The 19,119-nt window shown below is 41.7% G+C and overlaps 1 protein-coding gene across 10 annotated transcripts in view; it reads right to left on the reverse strand.

Moving 5' to 3' along the window:
- Positions 1–11,356: 11,356 nt before the first annotated feature.
- Positions 11,357–19,119, reverse strand: part of Cyrib (CYFIP related Rac1 interactor B) — a 113,719-nt gene continuing 105,956 nt past the window's right edge. For 3 of the 10 annotated variants that reach the window (XM_010642867.3, XM_010642868.3, XM_010642869.3), the window contains 3 exons: positions 18,900–19,026; positions 17,468–17,538; positions 13,206–13,951 (listed from right to left, as the gene is read on the reverse strand). In XM_010642867.3, the coding sequence (XP_010641169.1) occupies positions 13,888–13,951; positions 17,468–17,538; positions 18,900–19,026 (262 nt within the window). In that variant the 3' untranslated portion in view covers positions 13,206–13,887. Of the gene's footprint in view, positions 13,952–17,467; positions 17,539–18,899; positions 19,027–19,119 lie in introns of all 10 variants that reach the window. The other 7 variants (XM_010642871.3, XM_010642872.3, XM_033760855.1 and 4 more) reach the window with 5 other exon arrangements.

Raw genomic sequence — 19,119 nt, forward strand, 5'->3', positions numbered from 1 at the left:
TGACATGAGAAGCCATGAGTCACGGCAAAGAAAGGGGAGGTGGTTGAAAAATTCCAGAGAATGAAGTGTGCATGTACACATCATTCTGGGTGTGTTCAGTGTACTTATGAGGACAAGGTGGGTTTTCCTTGTGGAGTCCCTTCACTCCTACAGAAGGGACTAAATGGGCCTAAATATGTCATGCAAAGAGAGTGACACACAGTGGTTTGAGACCTTCCCAAAGAGATTTAGGTCTTCATCACAAGCACACAAGCAAGCAGCATACACACACACGGAAGATGCCTGGAATGGATCCTAACTTGTACTTAAGCAACTACCTAGCAGATGACCATCAGGGAGCAGTGATGAGATTCCTAGACTATCTGCTACTGCCAATGTCAAGAAAACTATTGAGCACCCAGTTAGTCAGCTGGAGGTACAAAGAGCAAGATTTTCCCTTCCCAAAGGTAAACATATGTAAGTGGACTTGTTCATTCAGTTACTACTCAGTCAGCAAGCTTTTAATGAATACCTCTTAGATGCCAAGCCCTGTCCTGGGAATATTCCCAATATGAGTAAAATAGAAATGGTCTCTCATCGCTTAGAGCCCAGCATAATGATAAAGACAAATGTTTGCCAGATGACCTTGCTAACAAATACATACACAGTTACAGATCATCATCACTGCCATCAATGACAGGGCGCTGTATGAGAAGAACATTCAGTAAGTCAAAGCATAGGTGAATCTAATAAAGTAGCCTTGAAAGCTAAAAACAAATACTGCAGAGGGAAGCTCAGTGATGGGTCACACACACACCTATGAGAATGACCCAAATAAAAACACCAAATGTTGATGAGGATGTAAAGCAATGGGAACTCCATAACTGGACCTGGACACTGACATATAAAGACATAGCCCCTAGCCTTACCCACTCTCAGGAACTCCCTCTTAATTCTCCCAGGCAGAATGTAAGGAAAAAGCATCTCCTCCTTTCTTGGCCAAATTCTGTAGGAAACAATCTTTGACCCACAAGCCATCCTGAACATTTCTGTCTTTCAGTGTGTGTCTTCCCTCATTCCTTTCCTGCTCCCATTACACTTACCACACTGTTTATCACTTTTGTCCTGTAAGAGAAGAGTGCAGCTGAGCAGTCTCCCTTCTGGACTTCAGATCTAACGACAAGCAGACGTCGTCACAAACTCCGGAGCACATCAGTGTAATTCTCCTGTTTTCTTCCCCCGCATGAGACTCAGTTTTCCATGCAGTATTCTGGGAAATGAGCAGCAGGAGGTCCCCTCTCTTCCAGGAGACCAGGATGGTCCTGAGTTTGAGTCACAGAACCTCAGTACTCAAGTCCTCCCCAGCCAAAACTCCCAGCAGAAGAATTTGATTGTGTCCCCTAGGCTCTCTGTGATCAGAGGCATTAGGTCCTCTGGAAGCCATGCCCCTTCTGTGCACCGAGAAAACCAGCTGAACAAGTCTGTGATTCATTGGTTTCCAGAAACCAAGACCTGAACAATTCATCCGGCTCATCCCCACCTTGTAATGACAATGCATGCAGCCACAACTGAGGGTCAGCTTCAGGGAAAGTGTTGGATCCCTGGCAGTGCCAGGTGCTGAGCAAAACCCCAATATATCTACATGTGAAGCTCTGATATCACAGGAATTAGTACACCTAACACCTCCTGTGTCAACCACGAGTCATATTAAAACGTGACCCAATCTTGCCATCATCTTTAAAGATAAAGGAGATTTGTTTTTAAAAAGACAACATGTACCCCAAACCCACATCTCTTCCAATGACTCCCCCAGTTTTACAGGACTGAGCTCATCACCTATCTAAACAGACTGTCACACCTGCAGGACCTATGGACATCCTGGAACTGACACTCATAAGGGCAACATTTGGTTCCATCAGTATTTTTTCTCCTTGAGCTTATACTGCCTTTGTTTCCTCCCACTAATCATAAAAGTCCCATGAAGACCTGTTTCTGCTTTGGGCACCTGTTATGCCCTCCACAGGGGCACAACTCAGAGCTGGGCTCCTTGCATAACAACCATGAGTAAAATTTACCAACATTGACTTTTACTTTCCCTAATTTGCATTGTAAAAGCTAAAGACTTGAAATATCACATTTTAATTATGTACACAGCCCTTTCTATTCACCATCATTCAGAGGGCCCTGTCCTGCTGCAGGTATTCTAGATGTCAGAGAAAAGTAACACAGCTGTTTGAGAAGTTATGGGTTCAGTGAACGGTTTTTGATTAGCCTTAAAACTGGTGAAGATCAAGACTATCAGAATAAAGAGCCAGAAGCTTCACTTTGACATTTCCCAGAGGATGGGCACAAAGCAGCAGCTGTGAGGCCGTGATCAACCTATGTTGAGCACAACATCTTGTTAGGGAGGCTATGATCCCTGAAGACATTCTCCAAATTCCTTGTTGAAGGAAATCTGCTGTGTACACAGTATTCATGTTGCATGGTTTGAGGGCAGTTAAGAGCCCCAAATGAGATCCAATGGAATGGTACACTAGAGAGTTGGACGTAGGGCTGCTTTAGTTGGTGGTCACCTGATGGAGACACCTGAGTGACACATGAGTGATGAGAGGATATCTCTGGTGAGGACTGGAGGGGAACCCAAGGGAAAGAAATAGCAAAGGTCAAAGGTGCAGATGAGTAGCCAGCCCCGCTGAGATGCAGAAGGAGACCCATATGATTGGTTCTCAGAGAACCAAGGGAGATAAGTAGAAGCTGGAGAAGCTGAGTCCTGTAGGGCAAGAGTAGGAACAGGCAAGGAAGCAAAAGAATAAAGTGAAAAATTGAAACATTGTCCACAGGAGAAACATTGCCTTCATGCACGTGAGAGGCTATTACAGAAAACCTGGAGACATGATCATCCTGTCTTAATAGCTGTCCCTCCCAAGAGACACTTAAAGATGTGGGGAGTAACCAGCTGTGGTGGCAACAATCTGTAATCCCATTACTCTGGAAGGCTGAGGCAGAAAGATCCCAAATTTGACCCCAGCCTGGGCAATTTAGAGGCTTACTATCTCAAAATAAAAAATAAAAAAATAGCTGATGGGAAATACGCACACACATACAGTGTGAGTGGAAGGGACATCAATATTTAGGGAAAGTTATTTTTGTTCCTAAGTGTCTCTTCTGTTTACCTTTAAACAAAGATAGTTGCAAGGTTGAATTATAAAACATGGGTGTGGTGCCTGACAGAGTTGGTGCTGAAAATGTTAGTTATCTGCTGTACAAAGCACCCCCAGAGAAGCAGTCCAGGGATGTTCTCCCTGACCCTGGTCCTGGGCTCTCTTCCAAGTCCTGACGCTCATTTGCACATCTGAGGCCCCTATGGTGATATTTCTAGAGAACCATGTTCTCTATGATATACTAGTACAGGCTTCTGGTTGTACTGTATTACTTAATCATCCCATCTTCCTAAAGATTATTTTCTTGCGCTACTTCTAATACATGAATAATATTGGACCTCCAAATTATATAGAAGAAATATTATAACTCCCAACCTGTTAGATGTCAGATACACTGAGTTTCTGTTCCCCAAAATCAAAGGATGAATTCTAAGAAACACAGAAGAGTAGGAAATATTCACTCTGAGAATGTGTGGTGCCCTTACATTGAAGAATGAAGTGGCAAAACAAAAGAAGAAATCAGGAGAGTTTTGTTGGAAGCAAGCAGAAGAAGAATAGCTCTTGGGTTTCCAGGGGGGCCTTGAATAGGTAGCTACCAAGGCCCCTTTTTAAGGGTGATTTATAGAGCAAAGTCATAATGTGGGTACAACATTACAACAAAACTACAATGATCTATAGGGTTACTAGTATAGCTGTTTGCTAATATTGACCTAGTAGGGAAATGAATTACATAACAAGGGTACATGGAAAGAACAAAAGCTTTTCTGGGAATGGATGGGTGGGTTACCCACCCAGGTGGCTGATGCCTGTCTGGACTTACTGGACCAGGTGGTGCTATGTATAGCAAAATTTCAAGTTACTGTTTATCCCCCCAGGAGGCGTAAGGCCATTGCGCCAAGGAAAGACAGCCATTGCATTATCTTGAGGCCTGGCCTTGTTCAGATGCACCTCTAGCCATAATTCTGAAGTCTTTAATTTTTGTGCTGACTTCGACAGCCCAGTCCTTCTCTGAGTGTATATCAATTTCTATCTAACTTCGCTGCCTGTAATATTACCCCTCTGATGAGTTAAGGAAGAATACAGTTAGGAAGAATGAGTGTAGTCTAACTGCTTGGAGCTGAGAAAGTCCAGTGGAGGGAGACCACAGTCAGGGGCCTTCTCCAGAGAGCAAATCTAAGGGACTTGGACAGTAGTCATGTTCGGGTTTAGCAGTGATGAAACTCCCTTTAAATGGTCAATCTAGGGGACCCCAGGAAAAGGAGTCCAGCACACTCATCACTGGTTTCACTGGCATGATCATGTGGAGTTTGGCAGTCTCTGGGAAAGAATAAATAAATTTACTAAGAGATTACAGCATGTCTGACCAAAGCATGAGCACCAGAATGGAAAGATAGTTTGGGGAAAGGAGCCAGATACTTTTGTTCTATCAATCAACTCATTTGTGCTATAAAAATCAAGTCTGCCATGTGGAGCAGCATTTTTAAGGGAGGGAAAAGTGAAAGGAATGAGATATTCTCTCATTCCAGTTCTGCCTAAAGGAACAAAGGCTGATAATTTGGACTAAAATTTTTACATTTATTCTTTGAGAGCTTCAAGATTAAATCTACACCAGGTTTTAAGAATATGGCCCAGAGATAAGTCAGAGGGAACAGTGAAGATTAGCTTCACTCTGAAAGTGCTGCAGGGAGGGGAAAAATCACCATTCTAGAAACCTGGCCCTGGAATCCAGCAGCCACAAGGAAGAGAATTACCTTGGATAAAATGCTGCTGTTGCAAATTGCATTATTTCTCGGGGGAGGGACTCTGTGCATGGCACAAGAACTAAGTGCTAATCCTCTCAAGAACAGAAAAACAATCATGACCAAATGCTTTCCCAGGGTGTCTTCAGTTCTTAGCAAAACACACCTCCAAAGACAAAAGCTACAATTGACTTCAACTACATTGCCAAGCAGAAAATTAAACAGTGAAAACCGGAAGGACTGCCTGTTAAACTTCTGAGAGAAAGCAGGAAAGAGAAAGTCAAAGAACAGAGTGGAGAGTTTGTTTAGGCTTTATTGTTTTGGGGTCATAAGTGTGTCTGCTTTTGAAAGTAGCTCCCTTTGGTATCACCAAGAGGTCAGTTCTCTCCACTTGTGTTTCAGAACGAAAGCCTCTCTTTTCTTTCTTTCCTTTTTGTTGTTTTGTTTTGTTTTTTGTTTTTTTTGAGACAGGGTCTCACTATATAGTTGAGACTGACCTGGAACTCACTATGTATCCCAGGCTGGCCTCAAACTCACAGAGATCCTCCTGCCTCAGCCTCCCAAGTGCTAGGCTTACAGGCATGCACCACCATGCCCAGCTCTCTTTTCTTGATAGTTGCATAAGAAGCCCCCATCTAGGCAAAGGTCAGCCAAAACCCATGTATGCCTTCCTGGGTGAGCATGAATTCTGACTCCCTCCTAACTCAGGGATGGGGGTTGTGTAGTCTATAAAGGATATCTATCATTGGTGCCCTTTTTAGATGAGCACTAATTTTTCTAGGAGATCAGGAGTTTCCAATGAAAGGAAAAAGAAAAAAGATTTTCAGGATTGCACAGAGAAGTACATTACCATTTCCTCACACACTTTAATAACAGCCATCCTGAAAGAGGTGAACTTCCAAAACCTGTCAGTAGCCTCTGCATACAGCTGTCAGCCAAATACCATTCTAAAAGCTGTCTGTAACAGGCCCATCTCATAACTACCAAGCAAGTCAAGTAAGGAATACAAAGCACTGTTTGCTTTATCAAAGAAGGCCCAAATACAAAGACATCACAATTTTCCATGCTCTCCACTTTCAATATGGCACAAGCAACCAACAAAAAGCATAAGCAATCAGTGAACAACAGATGACAGTTTTTTGATTACCTAAATGAATCACCATCCAGAATCCAGCCAAAATATTTAGGGGTACTATGAAACAAAAGCAAATAAAACAAAACAATAACAACAACAAAACCAAATACCAGCTTTCAATTATCTTGGTGGGACCTCCAAAATGATGTAGGACAAATGTAACTCTGCCCTGTTAGATGTGAAATGTGCCAAATTTGTGGTCCTACAAATTCCATTGAAGAATGAAGTTGAGAACCAAAAGAAGTCAGCAGAGTTTTATTGGAAATAAGGAGAAAATAGCTCCTGGATTTCCAGGAGGGCTCCTGAATGGGTGGCCATCGAGATTTGTCAGGGGTGATTTATACAGCAAAGTCACAATGTGAGTACAACATGGTCAAAACTACAATCAACCTATGAGATTACAAGTATAGCTGCTTAGCTAATATTGAGCCAATAGAGAAATGAGTCATGTAGTAAGTGTAGACAAAAAGAACAAAAGTATTTTTGAAAAGGGGTGGGCCTAGATACTCTGGCCATCCACCTGGGTGACTGATGCCTATCTGGACTTACAGGACCAAGTGGTGCTAATTACACTATAATTTAAAATTACTGCTTAACCTTTAGGGAGGCATGTAAGCCTGGCCATTGGATTTTCAGCTTGAGGCATGGCATTTTTTCAGATGTACCACCAGCCACAGTTCTGATGTCTTTAATTTTGTGTTGACTTCCTTGAAGGCCAATCCCTCTCTGACAATACATTAATTTCTATATGACTTAGCTTCCTATACTAAAGGAACACTTAACTTTGGGTGTCAGATATTTTTCCCAGCACCAAGGGAAGTCTGACTCCTTTCAGATGGTCAATAAAAGCCCTTTAGAACTTCACCCCAACAGACAAGCCAGGAACCTTCCTCCAGCCACGAACCATAGCATGCTCTTCTGTGTCTTTGACCACCTCATCTCACAGAGTCTTTAAACACTGGTATGGGTGGGAGGACATGTCTCTGCCTCTTCCAGGGAAACTGCAGAGGCACAAAGAGCTCCCACACCACATCTGCAGACACTTTGGGTTGCTAGGTAAAGGGTGCTTGGATTTTACTGATGGGGAAGGACTATCATCACCAGGATGCTCTAACTGAACATTTGTAGTCAGTGTTTCAGTTAGTTTTCTTTTCAAGGTGATGACAAAATATCTGTGAATAAGAACTTAAAAAGAGGAGGTTTATTTCAGCTCATGTTTTAAAGTTTCAGTCCATGGTGAGCTGGCTCCATTGCTTCAAGCATGTGATGAGGCACAAACTTTACAGTGGAAGGGAGTGGTAGAGGGAAGCTGCTCACCGCATGGCAGCAAGAAGGAGATAGAGATGGGTAGAGAAGAGAGAGCCTGCTGAAGGGGCTCCTCTTTCTCCTGCTTTTGTCACACCCAAGCCCCCAGCCTATTGAGGAAGCCCCTCAGTTAGCTGCCCACTGTCTCTGCAAACTCCCATTACTAACTTCCAAATATCCTTTGCTAACTTGTGAGGCATCTCTCAGTCAGTTGGGCTGGCTATCAAATTAAGCCATCACAGTGTTCCTGCCTTCGGGCAGATTTCAAGCATCTACAAAGAGTTTTTCCAGAAATGGAGGCACTGGCCTAGCACTCAAAAGATGTTCAGGATGTCAGGTTTCACAAGGTTCTGGACATGCTGGAGGGCAGAGGGGCTCTGAAGAACCTGAGAGACATGGTGAGGCCCCACAGCTGCCTGGGTGGTTCAGAGATGTAAGGAGGGATGTTAAAGAGTTATGGGAGGGAGGAGTAAGATGCCAGGGAGTGGGAAAACTGGTCAGGAATGTAGCTCACCGGCAGAACACCCTGAAAGAGGCTTCAGCCCACCCCTTGGTTATCACTCTAGACACAAAGGACACCGGGGAAATTACACGACAATGGTGACATTACTAGCAAGAACACCTGTCTCCTAAAGCTGGAAGAGGACCTCTCTGATTATTGGAAGGGCTGTTGTCACACCACGTTAAAGGATCTGGGAGAGAACTCGAGCAATCTGTGGTTCAACGCAAGGTCCTTCATTTTTGTCTGTTACAGTAGAGATCTCAAATTTTATTCATTACAGGTGTTCAGAGGTGACACTTTGGGATGGTGACTGGATCATGAAACAGCTATGTTCATAAGTGGATTAAACTACTGAATGTGCTATTAGAAGGTGGGGCTGGGTCAGAAGAGGGGTCACTGGGGGCGTAAGCTGGGTGTATTTTGTCTCTGGCTCCTTGCTTCTCTCTATGCCTCCTTTTCTTCTGTCTCAGTTACTTTTTCCTCATTGCTGAGACAAAATACCCAATCCCCAAAGTTAACGGGGAAAGATTTATTTAGTTCATAGCATGCACAAGGGACCAAAACCAACAAGGAACCTTAACAGTGTATGTCTGTTCCCTTTCATCTTAATCAGGCTACTCAGAGCAGGTAGCACTCACACCCTTAATCCCAGTGCCTTTGAACCTTGTATTGCACCATGAATCAATTCCAGCACACACTAGATCCAACCACCTCTGAAAAAGCCCCACCTATGACATAAGGCTTTGTGGGACATCTAAACACAAGCCATAACACCTCCATGCCCTTACAGCATGATGTTTCTGCCTTGCGGCCATCTTATGGACAGAACCCTCTAAAACTATAAGCCACAGTAAATTTCTCCTTTAAGTTGTGACTGCACCCCAGCTCAAGAGACCACTCTCTTCCTTCTGAAGGTTCCTCAAAGGTGGCAAGCATTTGAGAGCACAACTTTAATCAGATGGAGGAAGCAATCTACTTTCTCCTGTCAGAAGTCTTTCTGGGCCCTGCACATTGAGTATGTGGTCCTGGCTCTGAGCCTGGTGGAGGGCTGTGAGCTGGAGCTGCTGGGGCCGTCACCTGCTCTACCCTTCTCACAGCTGCTCAAGCACACATGGGACAGACTGGAAGCCTTGGCAGCTTTTGCGGGTTTGGGGTGGGACTGGGGAACTTATTTTTACAGCCAGGGAAGGTGGAGCCAGTAAGTCCCAGCAAAAAGCAGACTGGGCACTAAGACCAGCACAGCAGTCTCTGCACTGGGCCACCTGGCCCATCTTGTCCCCCAGTCCTGAGCCCTGCCTGCAGAATCTTTGCACCAGCCCACCCGACTCTGTGGACTGAGGCCTTCCACTGGTAAGGAGAGCAGTGCTGAGCCCAGGAAGATTCCTGTTGTCTGCTCCTGCAGTCTGATCCACTGCAGCCCTCCCATCCCCGACCCCCATCCCTCCAGGTGCTCCAGCCAAAGCCAGGCCCACTTTTACTCTGCTATCATACTCCCACACCCAGTCTGCTGGGAAGCCTTCAATACACGTCCTGAATCTGCTCACTCGTCACCACATCCATTGCAACCACCTGCCATCTTGTTCTGAGATAGGTTCTAACCAAGTAGTTCAAGCTGGCCTTAAACTATGCAGTCCAGGCTGGCTTCGAACTTGAAGTAACTCTCTTGCCTCAGCTTCCTGAATGCTGGGATTATAGATATGCACCACTATTCCTGGTACCATTTCTTGTCTCAATTACAGCAACTGTTTAATTGGTTTCCTGCTCCTGTCTTCCATTTTGTATCAGGCAGCTGAAGCGTTGCTTTTCAAATAGGTCTTGTCACTCCCTTGCTCTAAGCCTCCAATGCCACAGAGCAAGAGCCAGGCCTGTGGTGGTCTTGAGGGTAATCCATTACTCCCCTGCCTGTACCTCCCTCTTACAAAGGAGACTGACAGCTGTAACCAAAGACAGGCTCCCCAGAGGTGCACATGCCATCAGGCAAACTGTCCAACTGCACCACTTCCCAAGGCTGGGCTGCTCAGGAGCAGAAATAAATCAATGTATCCAAAGGCCACAAGATCTTCACACAGCATCTTCAGATAGGAAACAACTGCTTTGTGCACTTTAAAATGCCAAATATAAAGCAGACAAATCCATATTCTTTATAAAGTCCTTGCTATTTTTGAGCTGTGTAAAGCCAACAACCTCCTAGTGCATAGGACATGGTGGATATAAACTGGTCTCATTCTCAGGGCCACCCTAGAGATGCAGAAGTTGGGAAAGTGCCCTGTGAGGACAAGAGAGACTTAATCGGTCACACTGAGCGACAGAGGTCAGAATAACATTCAGACCCACTGCCTGAAGCTTATGCTTTAGCTATTCACACTAGTGACACCTTTGAAGCTAATACAGAGGAGATATGTCTATGACAAGGAATCAAACAATATGAAAGGATTATGTTTTAATTCTCTAATTCTACATAAGAAAAACAAAAGTTCCAAAGAAGTGAAAGGCTTGGGTCTCATACTGAATCCACAGATCTTTCCAATAAATTTTCTCTGATTATAGCTAATTTTTTTTTTTTTTTTTTTTTTTTTTTTTTTTCCGGGATTTTTCTTATTTTTTTTTTTTTTTTTTTTTTTTTTTTGGTACCGGGGATCAAACTCGGGTCTTTGCACTTGCGAGGCAGGCCACCGAACCGCTGAGCTAAATCCCTGGCCCTTGATTATAGCTAATTCTAAAGAGTTTGAAAAATGCTGTGAGGAATTAGAATTTTCCTCACAGTCGTGTGGCAGTTTCTGCAACCACAAATGAAACAAACCAGAATGGCACTTCAACTTTAAAAACCTAAATTTGAGCACAAACTGCAATGATCCTTACAAGTCTAATACTTGACACAATATTAAGAGTACAGAATGCTTTGTAATCCAAATCTTGTGAATGAAAACACAGCAGGTTGAAAGTGTCACTCAGCCACAAGGAGGGATGCAGAAGTGGGGGAGTGGGGAGAGACAATCCTGGTGTGGGTGGTAGAAGAGATGACATAATGCTTAATCTATTATCATCAAGAGGCATAGGGGTAGGGTACAAGATGGCTAAACACGTTTTAGAGCTGATGGCAGTGGGCAAACTGAGGTCAGCTTAGAGTGGGAAGATCTACCTACACCACAGTTGGTTCACACCTGTCTGCAGCAGGCCGGGCAGACAGACCCTGCTGGTTCCTGCCAGCATTCTTCCTGATGAGACTGCTCCCAGACCCACAATCCTCATCCCTAAGGCAGACACAACTGTAGAGCTGAGCTTTGGCCAGAGACAAGATGCCCATTTGCTCTCACTGGGCTGAGCAGCAAGTAAGAAACTTGAAGCTGAACTCATTCTCCTTTTATCACAGTGCAATACTGGATTTCTGTTCATCTAGGTTCGAAAATAAACTTGCTCTTTTGCCTTGGGGGAGGATAAGACAATTCTGTAGAGGGACAATGACTACTTTAGCCTCTGAGGGCCATGTAGTCTCTGTCACAATTCAATTCTGCTGCTATACTGAGAAAATAGCCCACAAAATAACAAACAAACAAGGCTATGTTCCAATAAAACTTTATTTATGAACACTGAAATCTGAATTTCATATACTTTTCTCATGCTACAAAATATTCAACCTTCTAAAAAATCATTACTTTTTTTTTAACCTTTTTAAAATTATTTTTAGCTCACAGGATGTACAAAAACAGACAGTGGATAGACTGGCCCACTGACCAGTTTGCTGACCTAGAGTTGAGACTTTTTTTTTTTTACTTATTCTTCAACATGCAGAGCATGACCTGTTGCCCAAATAGGCTGTAGCTGTATTACATTTATTTTAGCTGAAATTTTTTCTTTTTATAGTACTAACTTCAACCATTCATTTGGCACCTATTCAGATTTGGGTTCTGTGCAAGAGCCTTCCATGGGACGCTGCAGGACTGTCAAGATATGGCTCTCCTCTGAAGTTCTCATGCCATCTTCTCAGATCCTGACATTATGATTCTCACAGTATCAGAAAAGACAGCCAAAAGTGCATTTAAATAGTACAGATAATTTATGAGATATTTGTATGAAAGTCTTAGTGCTGCTATAACAAATTACTACAAACTGTGTGGCTTGCAACAACAGAAACTCTCTTTTTCAAATCCTAGAAAACAAAAGTGTGAAATTTAAACATCAGCTGGATTAGTTCCCTCTGGGTGCTCTGACGAAGACTTCAGGCCTCTCCCTTGGTATCGTGGTTCTAGCAATTTTTAAGCCTTCCTTAGCTTGTATAAACAGTGCTTGCCTCTCCTTCTGTCCTCCCATAGTTTCCACTATGTCTGCTTTCCTTTCTCTGCTAAGAACTGTCATTGGATTTATGGTCCACCTTAATCCCAGATGTCACCTCCAGCTCCTGAATTTCACCTGCAAATAAGGTCACAGGTACAGGCTCCAGACACACATCCTTACAATTTTCTCAGAAGATTCCCAGAAAGACATAGCCAACATTATCCAGCAAACTTCATGAAGGAGGTAACATAAGCTGATCCTTGAAAGATGGAGAGCTGGTGTTCGTCAGATAGGCATGAAGGAGGAAGAAGGCAGGCTAAGGTTCTAGTAAGATCAGTTATGGAAGCAATGTCACAGGAACTGAAACAAGCTGTAAACAGCAGGCCGTTGAACTCGGCCAGAGAACTTGGTATGAAGTAGGAGCAGTGAGGAGGCTGGAGAAGACAGCACAAATCTGAGCTGGAAGGGCTGTGGGGCTGTGTGTGCCGTGACCTGGCACTGTTAATTCAGAAGGTTAAGGGCAGGCTCTGGGATCTTCGTTCATGGCTGCCCATTTCAAGTGGATCATACGGCAGATGCTCTTGTCACTGAGCCACTGGCATGGCTGGATCAGACAGGCTTCAAGCAGCTTCTCCCAACCATGAGATTTACATTCCATGATTTAGGTTTTATGAACCTGAAGTACAAACAGTAGTTTTCTCACACTAGTGACTTCACGACCTTCTGTTTTCTTGCTGGAGTCCCTCTCGTGCTCATGCTATCAATTTTAAGGGCTGCTCTTCCTTCCACACAACTTTGCTTTACATTGTTGCCCTTTCACTCCTGACAACTGAGAATCAAGTTTTCTTTCTACTACTGTGTCTGTACAGAAGTAAATCAAGAAGAGTTAGGTCAATATCCCTGGTCATATTATATACAGCAAAGTGTTAAAAGTAATTAATATTATTTACATAGACAATGGGAGAAAAATTCCATGGAAAAGACTCCCTTGTCTATCCTCTGAAAAAAGGAGATATTATGTAATCTTTATATGCATTCCATAAAAATATACACAGGAAACTTCAGAAACAAAACTTTTGTTTTTTCTAAAAACATCAGTAACCAAGCCACACTTAGAAAAATGAAAGCTGATTTTTATTTTATCATCAACAGCCATTCTTTAAACATGAACATGCATACGTAATATTCTACGCACACATCACAGTTTTTAACGTTAGTTAATAAAGGTTAAACACACAACATACATCCTTACAAAAAAGGTCAAAATGCAAACTTAAAACTTTAAACAAAAGTCTTACTAATTTAAAAAAAGTTTGTGTTGGGTACCATTTGTACAACACAGTTAATTTAAACATTTTCATTTTGGCTGCACATGAAAAAAGCGGCAGTAGAAAATAAAGTCATTGAGGGTTTTTAAATAGCAGAATAGGCAATTTTGCCATGCAGGAGAAGCAATATTAAATATTAGTTTTCAAAAAAAAATCCACATTTAAAAATATTTAGTTCAAGTCACAGAATTTTTCTCAGTAGAGACCCCAATGCAATGCATAATTAGCTGCCTTAGATGGCCTGTCTGAAAGGACATCTCCCTTCAGAGTATAACTGTACTGATTTTGGCACAGAAAAGAAGTCTTAAGAACAAGAACATGATTAAAAAAGAGGGAAGAGGAACAGAGGAAAAGAATAAAAGCAAGAATAAATGAGATAGTAATTGCAATCACTAAAAAAACTGTGCATTCTCAGTCATTGCAGAATACTGTCTTCTGTCTACAGCAGGTGCTTACTCCAGAACTGTTATTGCAGCATGGATTTTATTTGCTTGGAGGTAGTCTCATCATTCAAATGTTTTGTTGTGTACCTAAAAGATAAACATTGATCAAATTTAGGGAATTAAACTCTGCACTGGGTTCTGTAAGTAGGACAAATGAACTAGCCAGACAAATTTCTCACAGAAAGCTGTCTTCTCACTGTGGCTTTAACTGTATGCAGGTTGTGTACCTCATCCTCCACATCACCAGAGAATGACCAACTGCTACTTCACTTAGTTGTAACCACTTTGCCAAAATGACTGGGTAAACTCTCACATTAACAATTAGCTGCCTGGGGCCAGGGATGTAGATCAGAGGTGCCGCGCCTGCCTGGCAAGTGCAAGGTTCTGAGTTTGATCCTCGGGACCAGAAAAAAAAAATTAATTAATTAGCTGCCTCTTACTCAGAGAAAAATAACTGCTCTAAGAAGTGAGCCGTATATATATATGGATGGCACACTTAAGTAGCTATAGCACACTATGTGGCTCACAGAGGCTAAATATTTTCTTATTCTCTGGCCCTTTATTGGCTCTGTTCTATTCTGTATTAGAACAGCTCTACTACTACAGTCCACAGCCCTAAAAATCCTCAGTTCTCTAAGTGCCTTAAATTTCCAGGCAGGTATATTTTGCTCACACATGCAAGTCTCCAAAGTAAGAATCCAAAATAAACACTTTAATAATAGGATGATTAATACATGAAGATTCACCACAGACTCCTTCAAATAGCAGAACTCCAATGAGAAAACCTGTGTAGACAGTGTTCTAGGAGCTTCCTTCCTTGCAGAGGCAGAAAGATAATGAGGCACTAACCCTGCAGAAGGGGTAGCCAAGAAGCAAAAGTGGACAGTACTAGAAGAGGCTACAGTCACAGGGAAAAACTGGCTCATATGTCTGGCAATTAAGCATGATGAAAGCCACTGGAGGATATCAAGCAGGGGGAAGTGTGACTTTATGTTGTGAAAGGATCATTCAGGCTGTTGGGGAGTGCAGTAGGGAGTATGAGGACCCTCAGGGGGACCCATCAGGGAGCATCCACCAAGAACCCAAGGAGAGATGCCTAAGGCTTGGACCATATTACTAGTGATGGCAACAGGTGCCTAATTTTGAGGCAGAGTCTCACTAAATTGTTTAAGCTAGCTTTGAACTTGTATTCCTCCTGCCTCCTGCCTGGAATAGGTGGAATCACAATAGGCAAAACCATGCCTGGCCATTTCATGTATAATCTTCATGGACTCTTACCATTTTAAATAAGTACACAGAGGTGATCTTTCTGTTAAATAAACTTAAACTGTTAGGTTCATTTCAAATAAATTAAAAAATGTAAATGCCTGTATTCAAGCAAATCTTTGAAGAGGTAAATAAAACATAAGCCAGGTGTGGTGATATACAGCTATTAACTGCAGCACTCTGGGAGGCTGAGGCAAAAGAATCACAACTTTGAGTCCAGCCTGGGCAACTGAGCAATTTAGTGAGACTAGGTTTCAAAGAGAAGGAGGGAGATTTGGGGATACAGCTTAGCACAGTGGTGGCAAACTTAAAACATGCATGATGCAGCGGGCTGTCTGTATTTCTGAAAGCTCTAAAAGGTTTGCCATCACTGGTTTGGTGCAGAGGTCTTGGGTTCAATCTTCACTTGGCGGGGAGAGACAGGAAGGAGGAGGGAGAGGGACAGATACACACATACACTTATTATGATATTTAAATGCACCTGATATTAAATGCTCTCTACAATGACACTTGCCAACCATTTCCCTATTAATGAATAGTCATTGGAGTGCTGGCATATAAGAAGTGCTCAGAAAATATTTATGGAAGAAAGAAACAGTAGACTGCCAGGCTGGAAAGAAAAATCCTTAAGGAATATTTACCTTAAGGGCAAAGTGATGGCACAAAGATAAAATTTTATCTACACCAATAAGGCATACATAGTTACATGTACCCTATTAATGCCAGAAAATAAAAGTTCTCAACACCCACCTCTTTCTCATGCCTGTTCTTTAGTAAAAAGAGCCATAGAATGTGCACAATAAAATCTCTACCACAGAAATTAGACATATTATTGCTCAACAATGTCCTGTAACATTCAAAGACCTGAAATTGCCTTCCTCTCTACTGTGACCCAACTCTCTCTTCTGTGAGATGCAAATACACTTCTAGCAGGTCTCAGATCCTTCCCTGGACCAAGCCAATCCAGAGTGAGTGGGCTGTACTGTGCTGGGAACAGTACAGCACTCCTGAGTTCAATCTCCAGCACTGCTAAAAAGGTGTGTGTGTGTGTGTGTGTGTGTGTGTGTGTGTGTGTGTGTGTGTGAGAGAGAGAGAGAGAGAGAGAGAATACCAGCTTTATGGTTCAAATAGTTTGGCATTATACAGGTTTTCTTTTTTTGTTTTTTTTTGTGGAACTGGGGATCAAACTCTGGTCTTTGCGCTTGCGAGGCAGGCCATATATAGGTTTTCAATTAAGGTTTTTTTTTTTTTTGGTACCGGGGACTGAACTCGGGTCTTTGCTTGCAAGACAGGCCACCAAACCGCTGAGCTAAATCCCCGGCCCTCGATTAAGTTCTTTAATCCTTCTAATGTTCACCTGGAACAGATCTCTTATATACAAATAATAACTGTTACATAGCACTTTTCATAATCTTAACAATGATTTGAAGGTGTCATGGAGATGAAATGACACAGACTACATTTTGCTTTATGATATAAACTACATAATTGCTTTAATTTTTGTTTATATACCAAATAATCAAGAATGAAAAAAAAAATCATCTTTTAGGCTAGGAAAATTACACTACCAATTAAATCTCTGTAGTCAAGATATTCTAAAGTGCTAAGATTTTCATTTAAAAATATTCCAGTATTCTTAGGAGCTTTAGGAACTATATTAAGAATAATCTGGGCCGGAGATTTGGCTCAGTGGTTCTGCTGCCTGCCTTGCAAGCACAAGGGCCCGAGTTCAATCCCCAAGAATAATCTAAGAAAATACATTAATGATTGCTTTATTTTCATTATAAGAAATGCACAAAAACACAGATATGAGACGTTAAGGGAAAAAGCTAGTTATAAAACACTGTATAGTACTCCTTTGTAAAAAGATGCCTATTGAGCTATGACTATCTCCATGTGTAAAGAAAGCACACTAGAAGAATATATATATTAAAGTGTTAGCAGTGATTTATCTGAACATGGAGAGACCACTTGATTTCTTTTTCTTTAAATTTTCTAAGTTTTTCTGGATTTCATTTACAATTAGCATTATTACTTTTATTTTAAAAAGCAATAAGCAATTCTATTTTATTAGGGGTAAAAAAAGCCAAAATCTTCAAGGAAGAAATAAAGCTGCTATTCTCATTTGTGCACACACATCCTTCATGACAAAACACAACCAATGACTGGAAGCAGGACTACCCACAGGCAAAATGAGAACTTCTAGGTCTACTCTGAATCCTTTCATACATCCTTTAGGTGCTATTCATGTTCTGAAGCATTTTCTTCAAACACACAAAAATCAAACATTCTCTTTGCATATTTCTTCTACACATAGGTACACATACATTTACATACCTGAGAGCATTTAAAAGACCTTCTACACTATTAGGAGGTTGGTCCTTAAGAACTTTGATACAACCTTTCATCTATAGAGGAAAGAAAATGGAAAAAGTAAAATATCTGCTTTTCATATAACGTTAATTTTCAACACAATAAAATAAAATCAGGACAATTACTGAGCTCAAAAAACTACATATCAAAAATACCAAATTGTTTACTCTTAGAATAGGGATAAAAGACAGGAAGAAAACAAAACAAAACAACTCTAAGTAGTACTATTTTTTCAGTCAGTGAAACAAAACTTTTTGAGAACCAAACCAGTCAAAGTATCACCCACAGTAATGAAAAACAAGGAGTTTTTTGCTAAGGGTCAACTCTCTTGTTAAGTAGCAATTTAAGTACACTATCAAGGAAAAGAGGCACTTTCCAGGTCAAAGTAGCCCTTGGAGGACAGACAGAAAGCTTTCAGGGCTGAGCGGAACCAGAACTGAAAGCCAGGATGACTCATGTGAAACTGATTGGCCAGCTAGGCAAAGGGACTCACTGCAAACTGGTAGAAAAGGGAACTCAATAAAAATGGAGAAGATTATTAGTCTGGTCACTGTGAAAAAGCACAGTGTAACAGAAAGAACAGGGGCTTTAGAAGCCAAGACACAAAGGTTAACCTTCTGTCCTACCATTTACTACTAATTCTATTACTTAATTTCCTAAAACCCAGTTGCTGTTAGTGAGAAGATAACACCGACATCCATTCGTGTGAGAACAGATGTTAAAATTCCTCCACGATTAATGTTAACTGTTTTCTTTTTATAAGGTAAATGTACATGAAGGTGTAAAGACTGGCTGGCCATCTATATCAAGACCCAAAGTGCTACGAGCCTGAACTAGCTATGCAAGGGAAGCCAGCAGACCATTCTCACCAAACACTGGGAGAACGCTGTTTAACAGTGACAGCATGATGAGACTACAATGTAAAGCAGCTGGAACATGACTTCACTTCTAAATTTCTGAGACAAGAAAAGGAGATATGTGGCTACTGTCACAACTGACTATGAATGAGCAGAGGGGAGAAAACATGTAAAATCTTCCACTTTTCCACTGAAACACCACTAACTTTTTGTATACACTCTGAAATAAACTTTTCCTTGAAAGTAGCTTTTAGCCAAAGAAATTAAAGGACGCAATTAGAAAATTTCTTCTATCTCTATTGCCAATATGTAGAGGAACCAACCTATGGAGATAATCCATAGTGTAATTATCCTTCAATTATTTAATTCCACCAGTATACAGGCTCTCAGAACTATGACAAGAAAACAGAAAATGAAAATGTACAACTATCACAAACTATGATGAAGTTCTGTGAAAGTCCAGCCTGCTAGCTCTTTAAATAAAAGCCTGTAATTTTCATATAAAAATTATTTGAAACTATACACAGTATATAACTTACATCAATTTTGGACGTTTTGGCAAATGCTCCCACTGGATGTACATGGTCATACAGTATTATGACACCCACCATTACCCTCAAGCAGAATGATACTGTCTCTTCATTTGTAAATCTGCTTCTGTATTCCCTAGAGGGTAGAGAAGATGTGGACGATGAGAACATCACAGAGCTCATTAATAAGCTGACTCCTCTTTCAGCTGGCATCTACCCACCCCTTCAG

This window comes from Fukomys damarensis, unplaced genomic scaffold, assembly GCF_012274545.1.
Source record: "Fukomys damarensis isolate Sample0158 unplaced genomic scaffold, DMR_v1.0_HiC HiC_scaffold_5, whole genome shotgun sequence".
In the NCBI taxonomy this organism is placed as follows: domain Eukaryota; kingdom Metazoa; phylum Chordata; class Mammalia; order Rodentia; family Bathyergidae; genus Fukomys; species Fukomys damarensis.